Genomic DNA, 24,432 nt, shown 5'->3' with positions numbered 1-24,432 from the left:
CGGTGTTTGGGCTGTAGACAACACTGAATGAATATTTCAAGATTGCACACTGAACAGATGACATTTGAATTGTTGGAGATGATGATATGAATATGGGCTGTGGTGAATTAACCTAAAGATCAATTTGAGCGTTATTAAAGGCCTGAATTCCACTCTTACAATTTCACAGCTGAACAATGTGTAATTTGATATGATCCCTGCATTTACATTAACCATGCCAACCTCATTTATAAATTAACACACATATCAACAGTGTAATTGTTTCAGCTGGCTTAACCTTGTGAACATATATAGCTATTTTGAACACTAAGCTTTTTTACACAACTGGTGTAATAACTCACGACTAAAGGTGTTGAATTCCAGTTTACTTCTTTGAAAGGATTATTAATAGATTATTGAAATTGCGTTGGCTGTTTTATAAATCAAGAACACGTAAACACTGAGGGGAAAAAAGTTTTGTGTATCACTTTACATGTACGTAAACGTGAAAAGTGGGGAAACTGACACATTTTGTAAGTGAATTGTTTCACATAAAACTACATTTCAAAGTGTTATTGTATTAAATGAAAAAAAGTAAAAGAAAAACTCAGACATTTTGACATAGAAAACGTTCATTTTTATGAATAATGTAAATGAGCTAATTTAGTTGGGAATACGTTTGGATTAAAAGAGTAAATACTATTTATTAAACGAAACTAACTATTTATTTTTATTTATCTGTATGATTCTATCAAACGACGTTCCATATTACATAATTCTTAAATATTCATTATTTACTGTAAATTGCGTCACTGGAGTAATGGCTTTTATTTTGAAGTATATAAAGCAACAGCCCATTTTAGAAATAAAAGCCGTGTGTTGTTGTAGCTGACTTCACAGCCGCTTTCCACTTTTATCCCCGTTAAACTAATAATCCGCGAGAGATAATATTCAACAGCAAGGGGAGTTGGGAAGAAGGAACTGCCTTTCAACGACAATCCACCTATGACTGTACATAAGGTCCTCTAGACGAGTCGTGAATAGACTGAAGCGCTCCAAAGACGTGGTGAAATACTACATGGGAACAAATATAAAAGCACGGAGCGCAGATTTTTTCCTGCAGAGATCAGCGGCGCTGGGATATAAACATGGATGACGGGCAGCAGCGATGGCTTTGAAGTATTAAGGCCGAATTACTTGTCGATTGTTTTTCTTTGTGCACGGCGAATGGTTTTAAACCTACGTTTATGTTATTGGTAAGTTGCTCGTTTATCTATTCTGTAGATATTTTGTGTCCTTACTTATTTTAGGGAGAACTTCGACTAACGTTATTTGACCCAACTAAATTGATAATGCTTTTCCAAATAAGGTAAACGGATAACACGAAAATTGAACGCTGAATGCATTCAATATATGATTTACTGTTCACTCAACAATTAAAACTGTGATTCAGACCTGTATGACTCCGTTTCCTCGCCAGAGTTGACCATTGTGTATTTTCTTCAATACAAAGAATATTAATGACTCAGAATGTCACAATATCTACTAATGTGTTCCAGAGAACACACAAATAAGTAAAGAACGTCGTATAGGTTTCAACAACATTAGAGAGAGTAAATATGACCAAACATTAAAGTACCTGGTTAAAAAAAACACGACGTAAGCTTTAAGTTGGTGTAAACTGTGAAGATGGCCACTTTTAATAAGACGAGAGATACACACTAAGATGCTGCATCAACATCTTTTCCCGTTCTTCATACTTTGTAAATAGAAAAATTAAATCCACAATTTCTGTGAACCTAATTTTATCTTGACCCTTTTTAAAGTTTTAGTTGCAGTTAGTGCTTATTTACAATGTGACCCTTTTCTTTTCTGAAAACTGCCACGTCTTAATATTTGAGAAATTAATATTCTGCAATCGATTGTGATGAAATTTGCATGAAGTGATTTTTGTAAATACATATTATTGATCTTATGGTGAATTCGTCCATGCATATGTTTCATGGAAAGAGTTGACCTCGTAATTTTTAATTAAACTCATTCTTCCAATGAAACCATAGACTTCTCTCTGGTGATGTTTGCCGGACTTCTACAATTGTTTAGTCTGCTTAATTCCTTACCCTTTCTTACAATTAACCTTAAATTCGCATTCAGATTTGCCTCCATCCAATCCACAAACGATGGTTAAAACCAAGTCCCCACCATATTATTTTTTACAACTACCCTTTTTACTCTGATGTGCATCACAATATCAAAAAAATATCAGTTTCTTCTTCCGTTTCATTGCGACTTTAATCTCTAAATGAATTTAGTTTAATTTCTTTGCTTGCCCACATTATCCCCGTCTTACTGTGAAATGATTAGTGGTAACATCACACTGTTTCACACTCATCTTTCCTTTCCTCTGGTTCATTTTCATGGCATCACATTTCTACTTTAAACACCCTTTGCTTCCCACTGATTTTAACATCCCAATCTCTATTGCCACAGCTTTTGAGACGTGACGTGCCATTGTCTGTCCATTTTGGGGAGGAAGTTGTCGGGATGGCTCCTGGTTCACTAGCCACGCTAGCCCTTACTGGGCCCAACATCTCCTGGCTCCCAGAAGCTCCTCTGCTCACTCCAGAGCAGCCCATTTTCCTCATGACAACTACGGCCCAGGCAGTGTCAGGCTTCTTCGTGTGGACGGCACTTCTACTCACCTGCCACCAGGTAAACAACAACCCCTGAACCAGCTGGGCCTGTGAATCAAAACGCAATCAGTGTATTTCAAACTGTTTATCTTTGTTGTTTTTTGCAGATCTACATGCATTTGCGTTACTACAGATCTCCCAAGGAGCAGAGGCACATAGTGCGCATCCTTTTCATCGTACCCATCTACGCCTTCGACTCCTGGCTCAGCCTTCTCTACTTTACCAATGACCAGTACTATGTGTACTTCGACACAGTCAGGGATTGCTATGAGGGTAGGCTTTCTTTTCACATATGGAACTGTTTAATAGCCGTCTCCTGCTAGAGCTGCTCTCTGGATCTGTAGTCAGCTGGGATTTCTAGAAGCAATCGTTGCATAGTAACCGTGTTTATCGCACATCAGTGGAACGGATGCACATGGATAAACCAATAAACCAGGTGCTCTTTGACACCAGACTAGTACAGTGCAGGGTTAATACTGAACTAAAACTAAAGTCTTTTTCATTACTTAAACATTAACTGAAATGTAGTATATTAAAAAACAAACTTTTTAAAGCTGAATGTTATTTTGGGTAGCTGCCAATGGCAAATTTCTTATTTTTGTATTGTAAAACCTTAACTAGGGTTCAGTACACTGTCATTCACACTAACTAGACCTTCAGCTGCACTGCTGTCTGTCTCTGGACTCCACAGCTGTGGCTGCTGGGAGCACGTGCTAAATATAGAGCTGAGCTCCAACCTCCACTGCCACACATACACTGCTCCACAGAGCAAGGGAAGGGGACAAATGAACACCCACTGGGGATGCTGATTTCATAGAGTGCAACACTTTCTGGAAGCAAAGATCCTGTTCATTTTCTACAGTAGATAAAAATTGTTAATTATAACATGGGAACATTTCATAACAGTACTTTTGGGAATTTGATCCTAACTTGATAATGAAAACAACAATATATATATATATATATATATATATATATATATATATATATATATATATATATATATATATTTACATAAAAAAAATTGCTAATAGTAGCTGGTTAGGTTATTATTATTTTAAGAAATGTATTATTTTATTCAGATAGGATGTGTTAAAAACAGTTATTTTTAAATTGTAATGATTTTACCATATTACTGTTTTCACTGTATTTCTAATAAATAAGCATAAGAAACATCTTTCATAAATAGTCTAATTTCCCCAAATGTTTGAACGGTACTGTACTTTATTACATCAAATCAGTCTTGGTTCTGGTTGGTTTGGTGTCATGCCTTAGAATTCTTAATTGAAGAAGTTTCTGAAATCCTTACGGAGAAAATGACTGGTAAAAATGACAAGACTGCTGGAAATCTATGTAATTTTAGTGGGCGTCCTATAATCTCTGGCGTAGAAAAGCATATGGTGTACTCAAAGGATGAAGGCTTCTGGTATTGCAATTTTTTTTTTTGTGGCATGGCCAGACCATCACAAGGGAAATTTTGCCATGCACAACTGTATTATTTAGCAAAAGTCTTTTTTTGGTGTTTGCTGACTAAATCCCATCATCAGTGTTTCACCAAAGTCTGCCGTGCATTATTGCCAAGTGCCACAGTATGAGATTAAATTATTGAGGTATACTACCGAATGTGTTTTTTTTAAAAGACTCAAAAGAAATCACCAGACTTTAAAGTTTTTGTATCATTCACGTAAAATAAAGCTATCATTTCAGTACTAATTCAATCCATCTTTTTTGCAGCGTTTGTGATCTATAACTTCTTGAGCTTGTGTTATGAATACCTTGGAGGAGAGAGCGCTATCATGGCTGAGATCAGAGGAAAACCTATTGAGTGAGTGTCGTATTCCAGTTATTCTTTAGTGTGAGAATTTTTCAATGCGTTCCTCAAATCAATGCTCTTATTGATGTTTGATGAGACTGCAGATGTATTTGTTAAGGGCGTGTTTAAACTTGGCATGTTTCGTTTGATGAAATGAACTGCGATTGCTCTGTTAGTGTGGTTCGTTTTAATAAGTGTGAATGCTGCCATTTAAACTTTGGTGCACCAACACTGAGACTTCAAAACAATTCGCTTTTACACATAGCCGCAAAAACGTCCAAAAATGCTCTATTACGTATGCCATGTCAGTAGTTGGCGCTGTCACCTTGTTGCCGTGTGGGTATGATCTGTCTCAGCTGTTGGTTGTAATGTAGGTGAAGTAAATCCACACTTTGCTGAAGAAGCATTAATTAAACAGCAACAACAGTACCATGTACTCCACCATTGTTGTGTATGTTTGTTGGCATTTGCCTTTAAATCAACACATACAGTCTACATGCAAAACACGTACTGTGTATGCGCATGACGTCACCGTTTTCAAAGATTCCCGTTTTGGGTGTTTACATGGAAACAGTAACAATGGTGTTTTCAAAAACTTGCACTTTGAAACCTGTTTTCACAAATACTATACTAACAGCCAAATCGCATAAAAAGCTTCCCGTTTTTGGCTGAAACATTGTCTATAAATGGCCCCTGAGACCTCCTGCCACTGTTTTGACTCCTTTACTTTATTTAAGAAACTGTGTGTACACACATGAAACAAGTGCATTTAGCCCAGCACATAAAACATGACCGTAGCCTTGTGCTTCTTCTTTATTCATCTTTAGGTCTGTGTTAAAAATGACAATGAACGCTAAGCAAACCAGGACTAAATGTGTCCTTTTCTTTTTGGTCCGATCCGAAAGAACGAAGAGAAGTGTAAAGTTTAAACACACCTTCAGTTAAGGAACAGCTTCCCATATTTAGGTGAAAGCGATTTGTGTTTGTTCTGCTGCAGGTCCAGCTGTGTATATGGAACATGTTGTCTTTGGGGCAAGACCTACTCCATTGGCTTCCTGCGATTTTGCAAACAGGTTTGCTTTTCGATCACGTTGAGGAATCCTTGTTCCTATTTATCTTTTTGTTTTCAGATATTTTTTGAGTAATTGGTTTTATTCATTTCACAGGCCACTTTACAGTTCTGTGTCGTGAAACCCCTGATGGCTATGATTACGGTCATCCTGCAGGCCTTTGGGAAATACCGTGATGGGGATTTCAAGTATGTGCTTCTCATGTGATGTCTGTGCTGTGGCTATGTTTATCCTAACACTCCAGATTTAACATTTCACAACTGAATTGTTGATTTTAGAATTATGTTTCTGATCCCACAGCGTCGCTAGTGGTTACCTGTACGTGACCATCGTCTACAACATTTCAGTCAGCCTGTCTCTCTACGCTCTTTTCCTGTTCTACTTCGCCACACGAGACCTCCTCAGCCCCTACAGGCCAATGCTAAAGTTCTTCATGGTCAAATCGGTCATCTTCCTCTCCTTCTGGCAAGGTAAGCTCTACTGCTAAAAAATATTAAAGTCAACATGAAATCAAAATTGACCCCATTTAGATTAAAACATGGTCTTTCTTTTGTTTTTATTATTTTCATCAAATCCTGCTCCACCCCTTAAATAACTTTTCTTTTTCAGTTGATGTCAATAGGTGTTTATGTTGCACAATTATTGTGTTTGGCTTCTGTATGTGTGATGTCAGTTCTTCATGGATAAAACCAAGCCCTACTTTTTTCTTCTTGTTGAATATTCTGTGAAACGCATTGTGTAAAGTGAATGCAGTTTCATGTTGACTTTTAAACTATTTAAAGCTCTTGGTAAACCGATCTTGCTGGTCTTCCAGGCATGCTGCTGGCCATCTTGGAGAAATGTGGTGCGATTCCTCAGATCAGCTCTCCTGAGGTTTCTGTCGGTGAGGGAACCGTTGCAGCTGGATACCAGAACTTCATCATTTGCATCGAGATGTTCTTTGCCGCCTTGGCCCTGCGACATGCGTTTACCTACAAGGTCTACATGGACAAAAGACTGGATTCCCTTGGTGAGCTTTAGACCTTTGTTTCTTTGTTCATGAACAAATGGCATATGTTTTGTTCCTCCTATATATTAATAACAATGTTAAAAACGTAGTTTACACTACAGTTAAAAAGTTTGGGGTCTGTAAGATTTTTTAAAAGTTTTTGAAAGAAGGCTGCATTTATTTGATAAACATTTGTGTAAAGAGTAATAATAGTCAAAACAGTATTATTATAAAATATTATTACATTAAAAAAAAAATTTAAAAATATTTTTTTAAATATTTTAAAATGCAATTTATTCCTATGGTGGCAAAAATGAATATTCAGCAGCCATTACTCCAGTCTTTAGTGTCACATGATCATTTGTTGAAAACAGTTTTGCTGCTTAAAGGGATACTCCACCCCAAAATGAAAATCCTGGACGCTTGTGACTGTCCCATAGACTGTCAAGTAAGTCAAACTGTCAAGGTCAAGAAAAGTATGAAAGACATTATCAGAATAGTCCTCCTGCCATCAGTGGTTCAACCGTAACATTATGAAGTGATGACAATACTTTTGTACGCAAAAAAACCTGCTTTTTTTGTTTTATTCGCGTAAAACGCATTGTCGTCACTTCATAATGTTACTTTTCTGGACCTTGACAGTGTGACAGTCTATGGGACAGTCTCAAGCCTCCCGGTTTGCATTTAAAATATCTTTAATTGTGTTCCAAAGACGAACAAAGCTTTTACGGGTTTGGAACGACATTTTGGGGTGGAGTATCCCTTTAAGATTTTTGTGGAACTCATTTTTTCAAGACCTTTGGATAAATAGAAAGTTTTTTCTGGAATATTATTATTATTTTAATTATAAATGATTTAATGTCACTTGATTAATTTAATCAATCCTTGCTGAATAAAAGTATGTATTTCAAAAGTAAAAAACTCACAGACCCCTTGCTTTTAGTTTTTTACCCTAATCAAGGATTGGCTTATTGAAATAACAAGAACAGTCATTCTCTCTTAACATTTTGTCACCGTGACAATGGCTGACTCTCTCTTCTTCTTCTTCTGCTTTTCTTCTGTAAATTAATTCCTCACTCCATTCATTGTTATCTGTTCTTTCAATGCATTTGATTTATTTATCTTTGCACATCTTGCTTTCAAATTCTCTTCATTTTATTTACCCATCCCATGCAACACATCGCCCCTTCTGCCCCTTTCCATCTTCTCTTTATTTCTCCTTTTAATGCTGCACTTTAAAGGCCCTGTTCCTACATACGGACAGTACGGTAGGCTACAGTTCCTGATTCTTAACCACATCTCATTTCTGTTTGATAGTGTAGGGACAGAGAACTCTTAAAGGGATAGTACACCCAAAAAATGCGAAGTTGATCTTGTGTTTTTCCTCTCTTTCTCTGAATGCCACCATCCATCTCTAATTAACTTCTTTGTCCTTCTCAAGGCCACTGTGCCCCTATGAAGAGCATCTCCAGCAGTTTGAAGGAGACCATGAACCCTGGAGATATGGTTCAGGATGCCATCCACAATTTCTCGCCAGCCTACCAACAATACACCCAACAGTCCACCCTGGAGCAGGGGGTCACCGCGCCGCCCATATCCCGCAATCACAGCTGCATGAGTGCCCGGGACAATGAGAAAACCCTGCTGCTTAGCTCCGATGATGAGTTTTAACTCGCTCACCTGTCGTCCTGAGCAGAGGTACTCTGTAAGGGACCGTGTACTGCTGTGGTAGTGTAATGATGAGGTTACGTTAACATAGGAACAGGTTATTAAAGGACCATCTTAAGCAAGTAGTTGCATTCAAGTGCAGTAGAATATGAAATTAAGCCGCTTATACTTGCTTAGTTGTTGAAACAGTCTTTAAAGAGCAATCTTGATGTGCTTTTATCTGATAACTCTGAATCAGTTAAATACATTCATCTGTACTTTTAGCCAAATTTTGAAAACCCACATGTTCTGACACTTCAGCATTTGACATGATGTATTTTTGTTTACGCTTGTAGTTTCATATAGGGGGTGTTTGGACATCCCAGCATATTTATAAAGAGCAGTGTATTGGAGGGCCCGCATTCGGTGGGAATGTTTCCGTTTTTGATTTCCAGTTTCCAGTACACCTTTCCTTCCTTTTCAAAAGTGTTTATAGCTTCCCCAGAGATTTAAAGGGCGGGTACAGCAGTGAATGAAAGAGCGCACTGACGTTAGAGAGAATACTAGCTGTTCAAATACACCATTGTTGTTTTGACGGATGAATCGAGGGACGGGGAGAGGTGGATGGTTCACGATAAGATTACAGATTAAGGTGGTCTGGTTCTTTCAGAAAAGTGTGACCATCCTGGACCACTGCAGAAATCTAGGTTCGCGGAGCAGTTTAAAAGATGGATTTAGGCTACGCTTCTTAGTGTATGCTAGACTTTTGATGGTAATGCGAAATTTATATAGTTTGAAAAGACCATTCACCCAAAATTAACAGTTCTGTCATTATTTATACACCTGTCATGTCATTCTAAAACTTAAGTTTCTTCTGTGAAACACGCAAAAAAGAAACTGTTTCTTTTCATACTATGAAAGTCAGCTAGGGTCCAAATCAGCGTTGAATCTTTCATAAAGAAACACAAAGGCATATTTCAAAATATCTTTGTTTCGCAATGAAAGTAAATCATAGAGGTTTGAACAACCAAATGGGTGAGTAAATGACAATTTCTGTTTTGAGTGAACTGTCTTTTTAGTAGGTATTGTTTCTAGATATCCCACTAGAGGGAGGCATATTTTAGTGCACACCCTTTATCTTTATGGGACAGGCCTGTTATCATTGATCCTTTGAGAGTCTCTCCCTTTCTTCAGAAGCATCCGGCATGTGCGCTTTACCTCCTCAGATAGCACTAGGCCCTGGAAGACCAACCTTGAAGCTTGCGGTTTATTTGATAGCATCTTTGGAGTTGCTTATTAACTGTCCTACACTTTTATTGCTACAATTGAGGCCAGTATAAACAATGCGGCTGGAACCAAGTACGAGTATGTATAGGTACCCGCTTCTAGTTATTATGCTAGTGTTTTGCAGTCTATTCTTTATAAGGGGGAGGATTTATTTTAATAATAATATAGACGTTATTGTAACTTGCACTAAGCAGTTTTGTATATTTAGGAGAAGTCTGAATTATCCTAGAACATTTTGGCAAGCTATTTCTATATGTTAATATTCAGAGAGTGGTTTAAAGTAACATAGGAAGCACTGTTACATTTAAAATATACATATTTTGCGAAAACATAAAGACATTCTTTGTACTATCATGTTATTTTAAACAGAGCATTATGTATTACTATGGCAAAGATTTTGCTTCTATTTTTTTTTCCCCCTTGATGCTCTGGCCTAGGAAACAATAAAGAAAATTTTGTCTGTAAGCATTGGTGAGATTCGTTTTTACTCAGTGAATACACATTTTTGTATATACAATATATACAACATTTATTTCAATTAAATGATATAAAATAGACAATGAATTTACCATAGAAAAATACAGATAATAAATACAAACATCAGTTGTTGTTGTTGTTGGGTTTCTTTTTTTTTAGCTCTGCCCTCTTACAAAACGTTCAGCACCTTGTTCTGAATCACAAGTGTCAGGGATATGATCCGCAGAGATTTCCATTACCTGCTCACACAGTGTCACCCCGTTTACTGGAGTAAACCAGGCTTGTAGTCAGCAAGTCATCCTGACGACCACGGGTCAATGTGATGTACATGTGACATTATTTTTGTCTTTCACTTTCCTTCTGTCACTTTCTTATCCTCCTTTTTCCCCCTCCCATGTGAGCTGCAAGTGCTCACTTCTCCTTCTGGCTGCTCTCTTCCCCTTTGTCCTCTATTTTCACATCTTCCTCAGATTCCCCTTCCACTCCCTTTTCCTTCTAATGGAATTTTTTAAATATTCCAGCGGTCCAGAATACTCGGATACGTTTTAATCATAAATAGCAAATAATATTTATATATGGTCTTGGTTTTAAATACAAAAATACCACTACAAACAAGTCGCTCTAATATTAGTACAAATATGACCCTCACAAGTACTGAATCATTTACGGGTAATAAGGCTGTATACCTTACCATTACTAAACTGCTAACTCATTACAACAAGTAAACATTACAAAAAATACACACTAATTCAAACAATGACCCCAAACTAGTCGATCAGATATTTAGACCAATCACAGCTCAAATTACCTTCAAACATCATATTTCGAAACACAAATAAAATAGCTTCTATGTCTGTTGTTGAACATTTGTCTTTTATACAAACATTAAAATATATAAATGGCATGTATCGATAGATCTGCACGTTCTCTAGTCCCGCGACTCATTAATACCATGGACACAATCCAGCAAAACTAACCAGCTTCAGAAATGTTGAAGACGAGTTGTTACGACAATTATTTTTTTTTTTTAACACGTATCACCATCCGGAAAGCACAGTAATGGGCATAAATAGCGTTAAAGCTATCATTAGCAATAGCTTTGTGCAGACTTATACACTTGTCATGATATTCGAGGCCACAACAACAGTACTGAGATTATTCTTGGACATTTACAAGACTGTATACAGTCTCTGTGTGTTTATATATTTAAGTGAATCTGTAATTCCCAACTGGTACTTGTTTTTCTTCCTGTATATGTGAGTATACATGGTCTGTCTGTGTGATCATACTGTGTACCTATGTTTGTCTGTGCATCCATGTGAGCGTGGTGCCCTAGGATGCTCCTTGCTCTCTGGGGGTGTGCACCTGCTTCGGTGACTTCACTATGGTAATGACGGAGGCTGTGTTCAGGCGGGGTGTGGTGGCTAGCAGACTGCCTCCTCCGGACTCCAAACCTCTGGCGAAGCGCTGCAGGGCCGCGAGACGAGCACCCAGCCCTTCCAGCTCCCGCCTCATGCCTGCATTCTCGGCCCCCAGCCGCTCCACCTCCCGCTGCAGCTCCTTCTTCTGCTGCTCCAGGGCTTCACGCTGGGACACACGCTTTACCCGACAGCTCGCCGCGTAGCCGCGGTTTTTCAACGTGCGCCGCCTCTGCTTCAACTTCTGCACTTCCTCGCGTGACAAACCCCGTAAGTGCATGTTGAGCTCGCGCACAGACAGCGACATGAGCTCACTGTCGGACAGCACTGGGACGTTCTCCCCGCATTCCCTCTTCACCTGAAATAACGGGACATTAATTGCATTGTAAAACTATTCTTGGTTAATTTGTTACATTTACTGTAAAAACAAGAAAAAATAAAAGAAAAATGCAACTATTTTTGCCAGAAAATTGTAATAATATTTCTGTAAAATAACAGACAAAATGCCATCAGAGTAACACACAACACTAAAATAATACAACTCCTACTAAATAACAGAAAAAACTCCCTGATGTGCATTACTGATAACAAAAATGAGAAGAAAATAATTAAATATAACCATGTGATGTTGATGTCACAAAGTGACTTCTTGGAATGTCCTCTTTTCTCTTAATTATGTGGCAATCACTGATTAATATAATGTTCTCTATTACAGATCAGTGGTGAAAATTCATAGTTTTTGCCAGCAAATATACAGTATTTTACAGTAAAATTACATAAAATGATGGTACACCATTCACAGTTGCTCATTATATATGGTAAGGTAACTTACAGACAGTTAATCAATGAACAGGTTTTACTCTTAGCATTTTTACAGTATATTTTTGTACATATATATATATATATATATATATATATATATATATATATATATATATATATATATATATATATATATATATATACAGTGTGACAAAATTCACAAAAGTGTATTCAGTTAAATGATCTTTACCTTCAGGGCTTTACTAGCTCTGCTGTCTGAAGTCATTCTCCGGATTTATGTATCTCTGACACCTGTAAATGTCAAATAAATTGATTAAGTGAAAATGTGTACATTGAATAAAGTCACAATATTGTGAATGTAGTCAAAGCTAAAAACCATTGTTAGGTTTGACACAGCAGAACGACTAAATTCACATGCGCTGCATAATCCTCGAGTGCCTTGCTCTAATAAAACATAATACAAATATCACAGACTCAAGTGTTTAATTAAATTGTTTTAACAAGTGGCATCTTCCACCAGAAGGCATAGAACCCTGATATAATTACAGAGAATGATGTTAGACAAACAGAAATAACAATCTGCTATGAGAGATGCTTTGCTTTCAGCCTTATCGGCAACTTTGAGCAACTTCTTTATTTCTGAAAAATATTATAATAGGATTACATAATCAAGTTCTATATGAATTATACATCTGTTCAATTTAATGGATTCATTTCTTTCCAATGATTTACTTTTAACTTGAATATGTAAAATACACATTTTTAAGATACCTGCATCAACCATTAAAAACTATTGGTTGACCACAATGAACAGGTGTGTTGTGTCATAGCTGGTAAAGGAAGGTGGGTTTTAAAACAGAATAAGGAAGAAAGACAGGAACTAAAAGATTATAAATATATCATGTGGTTTGAGCGGTCAGCTTGCGAACACTCAATCTTGAAGACCATTTAAAGACAATAAACTTCCAGTCCTTATTTCTTATTTCATCTTTCTAAATCTAGGCTTCTCGTATCCACAGAGTAGCAGTTTTTTGTTCTTGACTGAATCATGAGTGGTCAAGGTCCAGATGCAGAAGTGTACGCTGCTGTCCACGAGCTTCCCGTCATGCGTGTTAAATGCGCCTATCATCCGCGAGCCGCTGCCTTAAATAAATCCACAGAGTCACAGTGATTCAGCACAAGTCCTCCATTCCTGACTTCACAGAAGCTCTTTCCTTTCCTTTCGCATTTTGTGTTTTACAGCATTTACAAAAGTCCCAGTTACGCAATTACAACATATATTACCACTTACACATAGACGGTTAATATAAAACTCCGATTTAGTAAACAACACCACCACCCACCAACAACAACAACACAAGTTTTCCCTGAAACGTCTTGAGGTTAACATGCGCCATAAGTATTGCGTCAACTTACAAAGCGACAATTCAATACAAATCTTTCAAATATGTAATTATATATAACAAAGAATTATAACAAACACAAGAATCCGTTTATTACATACGATACTTGTCCAAATCAAGATTTTGCTGTCTAACTTAGTCGTTTCTCATCGAAAACAACATACGTTTACACGTTTGGAGTAGTTCTGAACATAACACATACAGTTATGTTAATACAAATATATATTTAAACTGTCTGAATCGACAGCATCTGAGCAGCTAACGTTATTTCCTTATTACGTGTTAGCTTGTTGCTACACATAACATCGTGATAAAAACACGCTGTTCGTCCTCATTGAGACTAATGCTATTAGAAGTATAAGATATGACTATATGATTTTAATAGAGAAATCTAAACCATAACAGTATCAGTAAATGGATATTACGTTAAAACAAACACGTAGTGCATGTACGTTACGTTACGTTACAGCAGGTTTGCTAACACCCCTCCGTTTCCTTGGTGTAAACAAATATCGAAAAAAATAGAAATCTTGCCTGGTATTGATGTATCTTCTTTGCTGATTTCACACGTAGCTGAATATGAATTAGTCCACAATTCTCACCGCTGGCTCGGTGTTTCGACTGACATACGGTATCGCAGCACGGCCCGTGTTAAACGCCTTCTTCCCGGAATCAGTCCACCATCAGCGGCTGGATCCTTTCATTCATAAAAAACACACACACGATGACTTAAGGCTTTAAGAATGAGGGCGGGACCTTAGCACACACAAAAATATCAGTCAACAACATTTTTTTAAATTAACCCATTTAATCCCACAGACATTTATAGGCCTAGTTGACTTTAAAGAGTTGGTGATGTCATTTACACATAGTTATCAACTAAATGAAAGTGTAGACTGACATGAACATCTTTACATGGTGTAAGCAGCCTACATGTAACGTACACAGCCGTTTATTTCCAGTGAATAAAAACTATCATCCATAACGATTATAAATGTATCCAAGGACCAGAATGAATGTCTAATAATAGCCTCAATCTTTTATTTTACGTTTTTAGCATGCTATTCGTTTTGAAGTGGGGTGGATCAGGGTAGGCTAATGTATAGGACCTTTTGCAATATTGTAAAATTTATTTTCATATGAAGCCAAAACGATAAATTAAAATCTTATATCACGGTCAGATCAGGAACATTGTGTTTTGGGTTAGAAATAGTTAATTTTTTTACAAAGGAAAATTCACATTTAAGACTCCTGGTTAAATGTGTTTTATATTAAACCTATAATTAATTAATTTAATAGGCCTGTTTGCTGTTTTCATCAGTTTGTTAAAAAACAATATGTTCAAATGTGGAATGTTAAATATAACTATAACAGAAATAACATATAATAAAAAAAAAATACAAAAAAGTCTCAGTTCTGGTAGCAACAATAATAATAACCATGTAATTAAGTCACAAATTTAAAATTGGACTTAATAAAGATAGCAAAATCACTTCATAAACTATTTTAAAAAACATTGGAACATGGTATGCCTTGATATTAAAGTGATATCAAACTTCTATACTCTGCACATGGTTGGTAAGAATATGGAACGTTTTTTCCAAAACCATGATTATTGTAATGATAAAACATTTCATAACAGATATAAGCAGTCCTTGCCAGTTGTGGACTCATTGGTTCAGGATCCCATTGTCTTCTAGTCTCTACATTTACAATTTGGATCTTATAACAAAAAATATTGCTGCATTATAAGCCCACACAATTAACAAAAATGCATGCATTTAATTTTCTTTATGCACATTTTATCAGTTGAATAACATAGTATATTTGTGCCACATTAGTCAAAACATGCTGTGCCACTTTTGAAACATCCTTTAATTATAGAAAAGATTATTAACACATCTTAATATTATTGCAACATTTGCTGTACAAATGCATCAGAAATTTTATTAGATTAAAATTTAGAACTTTTTTTTGTATTGTTTATAACAGCTTTATATCATTAAATGTGTCTATGTCACTGACCTTTGAGTGAACTTCACACGGCACTTCCTCATTGCTGATTTTCATGACCACATTTGTGCAATGCTTATTTTAAAGTAACTAATCAGTATTAATTCAATAATTATATTATTTAATTCAATAATTAAATTCAATTACTCTTACTTTAAATGAAATAAAGTATAATCAAAAAGAAATTTCCCCCCACAAAATTTGACAGTAGTGTACAAAAAGTTTAACTACAAATACTTTCCCATCACTTAAAACTGTGACCAGGAATAAAACTCACGCTTTCACTACCTTGAAAACTTGTAAGAAATGACATGTTTATTGAATTCATGAAAAAAAGTATTATGCAATTAATAAAAACTATAAAATAAACAAACGGCTGATTGGTCTGAAACTCCCGCGGTTGCCGTATTTCCTCTTTTTTTTTATGAAGTGACGTGAATATGTACGTAATTTAAATTTCCCTTCCACTTCACATTAATAAAGCCAGCAATCTTCCACTATTTCATCGTCCACGAGCACGCGATCACCATCTGCAGTAAGACCTCCGTGTCGATAGATGTCCTAACATGTCTTTGTGCTTCCTTACAAGGAACCGGGGAAGTAAATCCGTCTCACGTGTAACCCAAGTGACCTCGGCTTTATGCGTGCTCTTTGGCTGTAAGTCATTGTGAAGCTCTAAAACATCACCGAGGTCTTTTCACGATTATAATATAACGTCTATATCCAAAAGTGACTAGAGGCATATTTAAAAATGGCCGAGATCCAGGAGCTCTCTCCAGACTCTGACCGTGGGGAGACACGACCCCCCGAAGGCGAGATCGAGGGTGATGAGGAGGACGAAGAGGTACAGTTTTGCTTGACTTTAATAAATTGTGAACATAATAGGAAATTGTAAGGAAACAGACTAAAGTTAGTAGCTTGTTTGGTGCGCGCATAGCCAATATGAGCTATTTAGCCGGTCAAACCTGGCCTAAAATACATAAAACGTTTTATTTATTTATTTATTTATTCATTCATATACATTTATATATATATATATATATATATATATATATATATATATATATATATATATATATATATATACACACACATACAGTGTGTGTGTGCCATTGTATTTCAGTGAAGAAAGTGACAACATTTCTTTATAATTTTGTATTTCACAAGTGTCACTTGAATAATTATTTGTATAAGTAATTATCAGTTTATATAAATAATCCATTTTAAATAAATCACTGTTATTTCTTGTTCATATTAATAATTAGTAATTAATTAATTAATAATTTGCCATATTTAGTTTTTATATAAATCTTATGTCAATCTTATTATTTCATATACACAAAGTACATCATATTTTAATATTAGACACTGTTAATAGAACCCGTCAATTGTTGAATTGTAATAATAATAAGGTTTTCCTCTGAGTCCCGAGTAAGCCATTTTGACTCCTACTTTGGCTCCTATTTTCTTCCCTTCTCTCCCAGTTGGATGAAACGCTGTTGGAGAGGTTGTGGGGTCTCACGGAGATGTTTCCAGAATCACTGCGATCAGCAGCTGAAGTATCTGCACAGAGTTCACTATCTGTAGCCAAAAAACTTTACAGGTGAGGTGTTGGCAGTTTAAATGCGTACTGTCACATTAACTGTAGAAATAATCTGGATATTTCAGTATTTCTTTTTCATATTCTGCTTTCTTGCAGTTTCTCCCGCTCCGCTCTATGGGTCGGTACTACTTCCTTTATGATTCTAGTTCTGCCAGTTGTATTTGAGACTGAGCGGTTACAGCTGGAACAGCAACAACTACAACAGCAGAGACAGGTAAACAGCACCTGCATAAATACAAACAACTTCCTTGCATTGACATACCTACAGCTGTATGACTATATCTTCTATAACAGTATGGGTTATGTTATATCAAAAAATTATCAATACAAATTAAAGAGTCTTATGGAATCACTTCAAAAACAGCATCACCCTATGGAACAAATGAGTTTGAAACCTGATATGATGAAATCAGTTGTTCTGACACTGAATTCAGATTGGATGAGTCCATAAGGAAATTGATTTTTTTGCATTAACTTCTAAATCTTTTAATCTACTGAAATCCACGAGGTTGTTAATTGATGGAATTTGAGTCTGTTAAAGATAACAGCTTGCATAATTTCAATGGTGGAAAATGACTTTATTCATTTCGTGATTATGCTTCGAAATCTCCACCAATCGGAGAATCATGAAATGCAAATGCCAAAAGAGCTGTACACTGGCATAAAACACTGCTAATGGCATAACTCCTTATGCAACATCATTCAATATTTTCACATTTTTCCATTGTTTTTAATTTGAATGTGTCATTTGCAATGCTTCATAGGATTTGTATTTATTTCGTACACAGTCATGCACCTGTGTCTTTTTGTCTTATTTTCAAGTGCTTTTTTGCTTCAAATCAAAGTTTGTGGTGTTATTTACTTTATTTAAAAGCATGCATATTATGTGTCTTTTTCATTGAAATATGAATTCATTTCTCATTTCCATTTCCTTTCCTGCTTTTAATAGATTTTGTTGGGTCCGAATGCTGGCATGTCTGGAGGAATGCCTGGAATGATGCCTCCTGCTCCTGGGAAGCTGTGATGATGTATATATTGTAACATCCTTGAGTTGTAGAAGAAGAAGGGGAAAGAGAGAGGGAGCAGGAACCGGAGAAAGGAAGATGCTGTGGTTGGTCAACATCAAGAAGTTGTTACTTTGTATAGTTTCTGTATACAATGGAGACCTTGATGGATTTTATGAACTTCCCTCTCTTTCTCTGCCTTTCTCACAGAAACATTCTGCATAGACTGTCATCCAAGCTCTGATCTTTTACTCTTTTTTTTATTTTTGTTTTTATTATAGCTATCTAATAACATTTCTTTCAGAAATAGACTATAACAGCTGTTGGGGGAAATTTAGACTGTGTTGTAGGTGCATTATATTTCTAAGAGAGTGTTTATGCTGTCATTGTAACACCGGATCGACACTGATGTGCAGAGAATCTATAACACCGGTTAAAAGATCTGTTGTATTTATGAGGGTACGCATGGCCAGTATTGATTGTGAAATTTTCTTATTCTTATGGAATTTTTTTTTTGTTGTTGTTGTTTCTTGTTTTTTTTTTTTTTTTTTTCATAAATGTTAAAAACCTTTAGAAGAGGTTCTCTGCCAACAGTGTCTTTTAAGGTGATGATGGACTAGGCAGCTTTTTTGAGCAATGTTTCTTGGGCACTTTCCCATTAAGAATGGGCAACAAATGTCTATCTGGATACTTTAGATCGGTCATGTGCCTGTGTCTCAGCTGGTTGCCCATTGCTCATCAACATTGCTCACAAAGTTGCCCTGTGTATCATCACTTTTACAGGTAGAACTATTATCATGCAAAGCTTCTGCAATGTTATTCTTCAGACAAAAGCCATACAGTGTGCAGAACCATTGTGAAATAATAATAAAAAAAAGTATGTTTCAAAACATTGTAATTTAGTAATAATAATGTTTGCTCCACATGACAGGAATAAAAACAAGTTCTCCAGTGTCCTTGTCTTATGCCTATACTTTTTATTACGTTATATATATATATATATATATATATAATTTTTTTTATATATATATATATATATATATATATATATATACTTGAGTAGAACTAGACTGGTGAAGTGTGCCTCACAAATTCATGCAAATAAAAGTCATATTTTAGTTGGACACTCCAGTGATGAGATGATAAAAAATAGCTATTTTTTAACCTAATACTAACAGCAAAGGACAGTTAACAAGGAATAAAATAAGCCCCCAGACAAAACTATTTCCTCATAAAAATTATTATTTGCCCTTTTACAGTTTTGTGTAACATGATAAAAAATTCCCCCTTAGGAATCCTTTTTTCAAGACATTGAGCTCCTACAGAAGCATGGAATTGTAAGTGATAATAATGTTATTAAAGTTATGATAATGTCATCGTTATGGTGGCTCTGATTCCTATCCCTCAGTCTTAAGAACGTGGCTGAAATCAAGAAACTGAAGTCTGTAGGCATTTGTACTGTGAAAGGCATCCAGATGACCACACGCCGTGCTCTGTGTAATGTAAAGGGACTGTCTGAGGCTAAAGTCGACAAAATAAAGGAAGCTGCTGGAAAATTGCTGGTAATTTAATGGGGCTTCTTGGAATTTATGTAACACATTTATTTGATGAAGGAGATTGAATTTATGTAGTGTGCATTCATTAAATATGGTCTTCTTGCATGCAGATATGTGGATTTCAGACAGCATCTGAATACAGTATCAAAATGAAGCAAGTGTTCCACATCACAACTGGCAGTTTGGAGTTTCAGTAAGAAATAACAACCTGTTCATAGCCATAAAACACAAAGCTTCACAGATGATGTGGTTACGATTTATCTAAAAGAAGGGAAGGAATTAATGAAACATGACCAAACAGTAAGTTGTAGGAACAAATTCTTAATTCGTGGCCACAAAATCCATATTTCCTACATCGTGTATGGAGCATGTACTAAAGAAGGGTTTAACATTTTGTCTGTTAAAAGTCACATGACAGCAGAAATGCTTTATTCATATTTTGTTCAGCAAACTCCTCGGAGGTGGTGTGGAGAGTATGGCTATTACTGAGGCTTTTGGTGGTATGGTGCTGTTATGATTATGATTAAATTTTCTGTTCATTGGTTCTGCCAAAATTACGTTTATATAAATCGTTTCCCTTGCTTCATTTAGAATTCAGAACTGGAAAGACTCAACTCTCTCATACACTGTGTGGTACGAGCAAAAATGGATCTTGTGGGAATGTTAAAAGTGGAATTTAAATCTAATTTTTAATCCATTAACGTCACTGCATTTTTATTGTTCTTAAGTAACCGCTCAGCTTCCTGATGAATATGGGTACACAGGAGGAAAGATAATCTTCATCGATTCTGAAAACACCTTGTATCATTTCTGCATTTGCTTGCTTTGTCACATTCATTTAACTAATCCTATTCAATGTGGAAAAGCCATATTGAACTTTTTTCTCCTTAATAATCGTAAACACCAGTCGGCCTGAGAGGCTGAAGGACATAGCTGACAGATTCCACATGGATCATGAAGCTGTACTGGATAATGTGCTATATGCACGTGCATATACAAGTAAGAACATATCTCTCAGAACTTTTTTCTCAAAGTTTTGAAATGTTGTTTCACTTTAGAGTTTAACAGGCCAGCAAAAAAAGTGTTTTTCATTCATAGGTGAGCATCAGATGGAACTGTTAGACTTTGTTGCAGCTAAGTTCCATGAAGAAGGAGGTGTCTTCAAGCTTCTGGTAAAATAGAATAAAGACACTTTCTAAGGTCTGATTTTTAGGAAGTGATTTTACTTAATTTTGTGGTAATCAACAATTCATTTTCCATAGATAATAGACTCAATCATGGCTCTGTTCCGAGTGGACATCTCTGGAAGAGGCGAGCTGGCTGAGAGACAGCAAAGCTTGCACAGATGCTCTCCAGGCTGCAGAAGATCTCTGAAGGTCTGCAAAATCATCTTCCATTATATATATATATATATATATATATATATATATATATATATATATATATATATAAAGACTACTTGTATAATAGACCTGACAATAAAACTGATGATAGTCAAGTTAGCTCTTGATTTTGACATGTTAACTTTATTTTTGGACTTTCATTTAATTAGTACTATATCATTTGTTGGATACAGAGCACAACGTTGCAGTGTTTGTTACCAATCAGATGACTGCAGATCCAGGTGCTGGAATGACGTAAGTAGGAACACAATACAAAATGGAAAGAGAATGTTATTGTTTTTTTAAACTGATTATTATGATTTTAGATTTCAAGCAGATCCCAAAAAGCCCATTGGAGGACACATACTAGCACATTCCTCCACCACACGTATCAGCCTGAGGAAAGGACGTGCTGAATTGAGAATTGCCAAAATATTTGATAGGTAATTTCAATATTTTCTTAATACCACTTTACAATAAGGTTCCCATTACTCAATATCAAGTAATGCATTAACTTCCAATGAGCAATGCAAAATACAACTGTTCATTGTTAGTTCATGGTCCATTACATAATATTAACAACTGTTTTTTTTAAATATTTTATTAGTAAATGTTAAGTAATATAAATAAATGCATTAAGATATTTTTGTCATTACATTAAGTTAATGTTAACTAATGCCAGCAAATGCAACCTATTGTAAAGTGTTACAACTCAACTAAGGGGAACACATACAATGCACAATTGATACAGACATTAAAACTGTTAGGTGAATATAGTTCTATATTTAGACCGTTTTAAAATATGATTATCTGCTTCTGCTTTTCTACAGCCCTGACATGCCAGAAAATGAGGCTACTTTTGCCATCACAGCTGGAGGAATAACAGATGCCAAAGACTGAAATCTGCACTGAATGCATACTACTTAGCATGTTACAAGTTTCCCATTACCTCAATGCCTCAGTTTATTCATGATGTTCAGATTGAACCAGTTGTATCTATTTCTGTACTTTAGATCTGTTTATACATTGTGTTTATACATTGTATTTATACATTACACAGCTGTTTATGTATTGTGATAAATTTAAAGGTACAGAATTATTTGTACACTGTAAAAACTAAAGGTTCCTGGAGGCACCTTTTGGGGTTCTTCACTTCGCCACGCCGGCGGAACCGTCTGAAGAGCCTCTAGGCACCGCTCTAAATGGTGGTGGTTCTCTGAGGAACTTTCAATGGTTCCTGGAGGAACCCTTTTATTATAATGGCCAGGAACCACCTGGGGTGCTTCAAGGCACCATTTCAGTTCTTTAATGCCCCTCCCCCTGGTTTATTTGTCCTGCTATTGACCTTTTTAATGATTAAAAATAAAACAAATGCGTATAAAACAGTTTATTGATAAACAACAACAATATCCATAATCACAATACTGCACATCACAGTCCCATTCATGGCAACATCAGTGTTAATACTGCTATAAACAACAACAAAAAAAGCATTTACACCTTGGTTAAAATTAGAAACAAATAAATGTGACTCAATGATCTTAGAACTTTAAAAAAACATTTTATGTACCTAAAACAATGATTTAAATTTTAGAAACAATGGAGAAACTGATTGGGAGAATTCACACAGGACATTTCAAGAAATTTATAAGCCTCAAGATAGATGTATTTAGCTTAATAAACCAGTTTCTCAGCAGCGTAAGTTGTTATAGTTGGGTTAACTTCGAGAGCAGTGAATGGGAGAGTATCATAAATATATTTTTGCATTCTCATTTACTCAAAAAGCAAAATGAAAAACTCTACAATAGCATTTTCACAACTTTCAATCAAAGGAAAAAATCTGACAGCGACTGATAACAGCAGTCAGAAGAGAGAACAATGTCAAATTTAGCATTCCTCCCAAAGACTCTGGATTAGAAACACCCTTGCATTAGCATTAACTATTTTTTTCTGTAATTTGATATGAATGTGTTAGAATACAAAGTATAGTGTTATAAATGCACATAATAAAAAAAAAAAATAATCAAAATATACAAACATTGTGAGGATTTACGATGAACACAGCTGAAACACATCATCAGTCTTGTGAAAATGGTCCATGATCTCCTCCTGAATGACCAACAGATACAGCAGAAAAACAGTGTGCTTTAGGGTACTTTTAATTGCTTTTCTGTATAATGTTGAACAGAACACAGTTACTCATAGTAAGGTGAACTCATGTCTGCAGGTTCATCAGCAAGAAGCTCCTCACCATCAGGAAAGTCTGCAGTGCTGCTCTCACCAAACGGGTCTCCTGTTATTACCACAGCTGTTCTAAGATTATGTGTAGGCTGTTCATTGAAAAAAATAGTGATATACATCAAATTAAATGATAAAATATTTACATTTATTCATTTAGCACAGGTATTTTTTATTATCTTAAAAATGAGGAACACCACAGGAATTATTTATGTCATATTATTGCATTGAATAATGGTTGTAGACTAATTAAGTACACAATGTGTCTATAATGTGTGTGTGTACACTACATATGTCTACACACATGGACAAACTCATACTTACCTCATCGTATACAGTCCAGGACAGCAGGATCATCATGTAACAGGAAGGGCAATGGTATAATTTCTCTAAAATAAAAAAGAACTATTAATAACCTATAAATGGGGTTAAGTGAAGTTAACTAAAGTTCGGGAGCAGGGCCACACCTCAAACAATCACCTGACTTCCAAACCTCCATATATACCAGGCCACCTCACACCACTCTGGTAGTCTCGTTCTCGAGAACCCACCCTTCCCTCCCTTTCTCATCCATTCAACCAACCTTATCCCACATTATATTTCTATCAGGTTGTATCAGGGGGTCCTCATTGTTTGGCCTAAATATACGCTAGAGACGGTACCCCCACCCTGAGTCTCCCTGAGCCATCAATTCAAGATGCCCTGATCAACCTGACCATCATCCCATTCCCTCGACCCCTTCATCCTCTTTCTACTCTTCCCCAGTTGCATAGCTGGTTTGTGGCGTGGTCCTAGCTAGTGAAATAATTTAATGTTTTAGAAGGGTTTCTGGTGTGTGTCTGCAACCGTTCACTTATTTACACACCTGCAAAATATGGGGTACGTCCAGAGAGGTCTGTTTATTGTCAGCCAGCATCAGACTTCAGCAGCTGTCTGTCCACTGCCTCACAGGTGTCCACTACAGAGCCACATTTCTTTATTAACTGATGAATAAAAAATAACATATGGGTAGTTTTTTTATTGTTTTAATTCAGTTCAGTGTAACAGTGTATCATATATAATTTTGGATTAGGCCAAG

At 36.0% G+C, this 24,432-nt stretch overlaps 3 protein-coding genes and 1 pseudogene across 4 annotated transcripts; 3 read left to right on the top strand and 1 right to left on the bottom strand.

Annotated features, from left to right (window-relative positions):
- The first annotated feature begins 853 nt into the window (after positions 1-853).
- On the top strand, positions 854-9,942 carry LOC128025173 (transmembrane protein 184B). 2 transcript variants are annotated; one of them, XM_052611226.1, is made up of 10 exons: positions 854-1,235; positions 2,470-2,691; positions 2,780-2,945; positions 4,407-4,497; positions 5,483-5,558; positions 5,652-5,743; positions 5,856-6,025; positions 6,370-6,564; positions 7,785-7,811; positions 7,985-9,942. In XM_052611226.1, exons 1-10 carry the CDS (start codon positions 1,227-1,229, stop codon positions 8,212-8,214), a joined length of 1,278 nt encoding a protein of 425 aa, XP_052467186.1. In that variant the 5' UTR covers positions 854-1,226; the 3' UTR covers positions 8,215-9,942. The 2 variants fall into 2 exon arrangements, with proteins under 2 accessions (XP_052467186.1, XP_052467187.1); XM_052611227.1 differs by lacking the exon at positions 7,785-7,811 and having other exon boundaries at positions 856-1,235.
- Positions 9,943-9,979: 37 nt separating this feature from the next.
- Positions 9,980-14,275, bottom strand: LOC128025175 (transcription factor MafF). Its single transcript, XM_052611228.1, has 3 exons — positions 14,093-14,275; positions 12,385-12,446; positions 9,980-11,730 (listed from the first exon to the last, which is right to left on the bottom strand). The coding sequence occupies exons 2-3, from the start codon at positions 12,418-12,420 to the stop codon at positions 11,287-11,289; spliced, it is 480 nt and encodes a 159-aa protein (XP_052467188.1). The 5' UTR covers positions 12,421-12,446; positions 14,093-14,275; the 3' UTR covers positions 9,980-11,286.
- A 1,738-nt stretch (positions 14,276-16,013) lies between these two features.
- LOC128025172 (mitochondrial import receptor subunit TOM22 homolog) lies at positions 16,014-19,132 on the top strand. Its single transcript, XM_052611225.1, has 4 exons — positions 16,014-16,415; positions 17,056-17,174; positions 17,271-17,388; positions 18,124-19,132. The coding sequence occupies exons 1-4, from the start codon at positions 16,323-16,325 to the stop codon at positions 18,196-18,198; spliced, it is 405 nt and encodes a 134-aa protein (XP_052467185.1). The 5' UTR covers positions 16,014-16,322; the 3' UTR covers positions 18,199-19,132.
- Positions 18,632-22,677, top strand: LOC128025643 (meiotic recombination protein DMC1/LIM15 homolog; annotated as a pseudogene).
- The last annotated feature ends 1,755 nt before the right edge of the window (positions 22,678-24,432 follow it).

The sequence above is a fragment of the Carassius gibelio genome, chromosome A12 (assembly GCF_023724105.1).
Source record: "Carassius gibelio isolate Cgi1373 ecotype wild population from Czech Republic chromosome A12, carGib1.2-hapl.c, whole genome shotgun sequence".
NCBI lineage: Eukaryota > Metazoa > Chordata > Actinopteri > Cypriniformes > Cyprinidae > Carassius > Carassius gibelio.
Note: the sequence above shows the minus strand (reverse complement) of the source record. Positions and strands in the feature narration are given on the sequence as shown.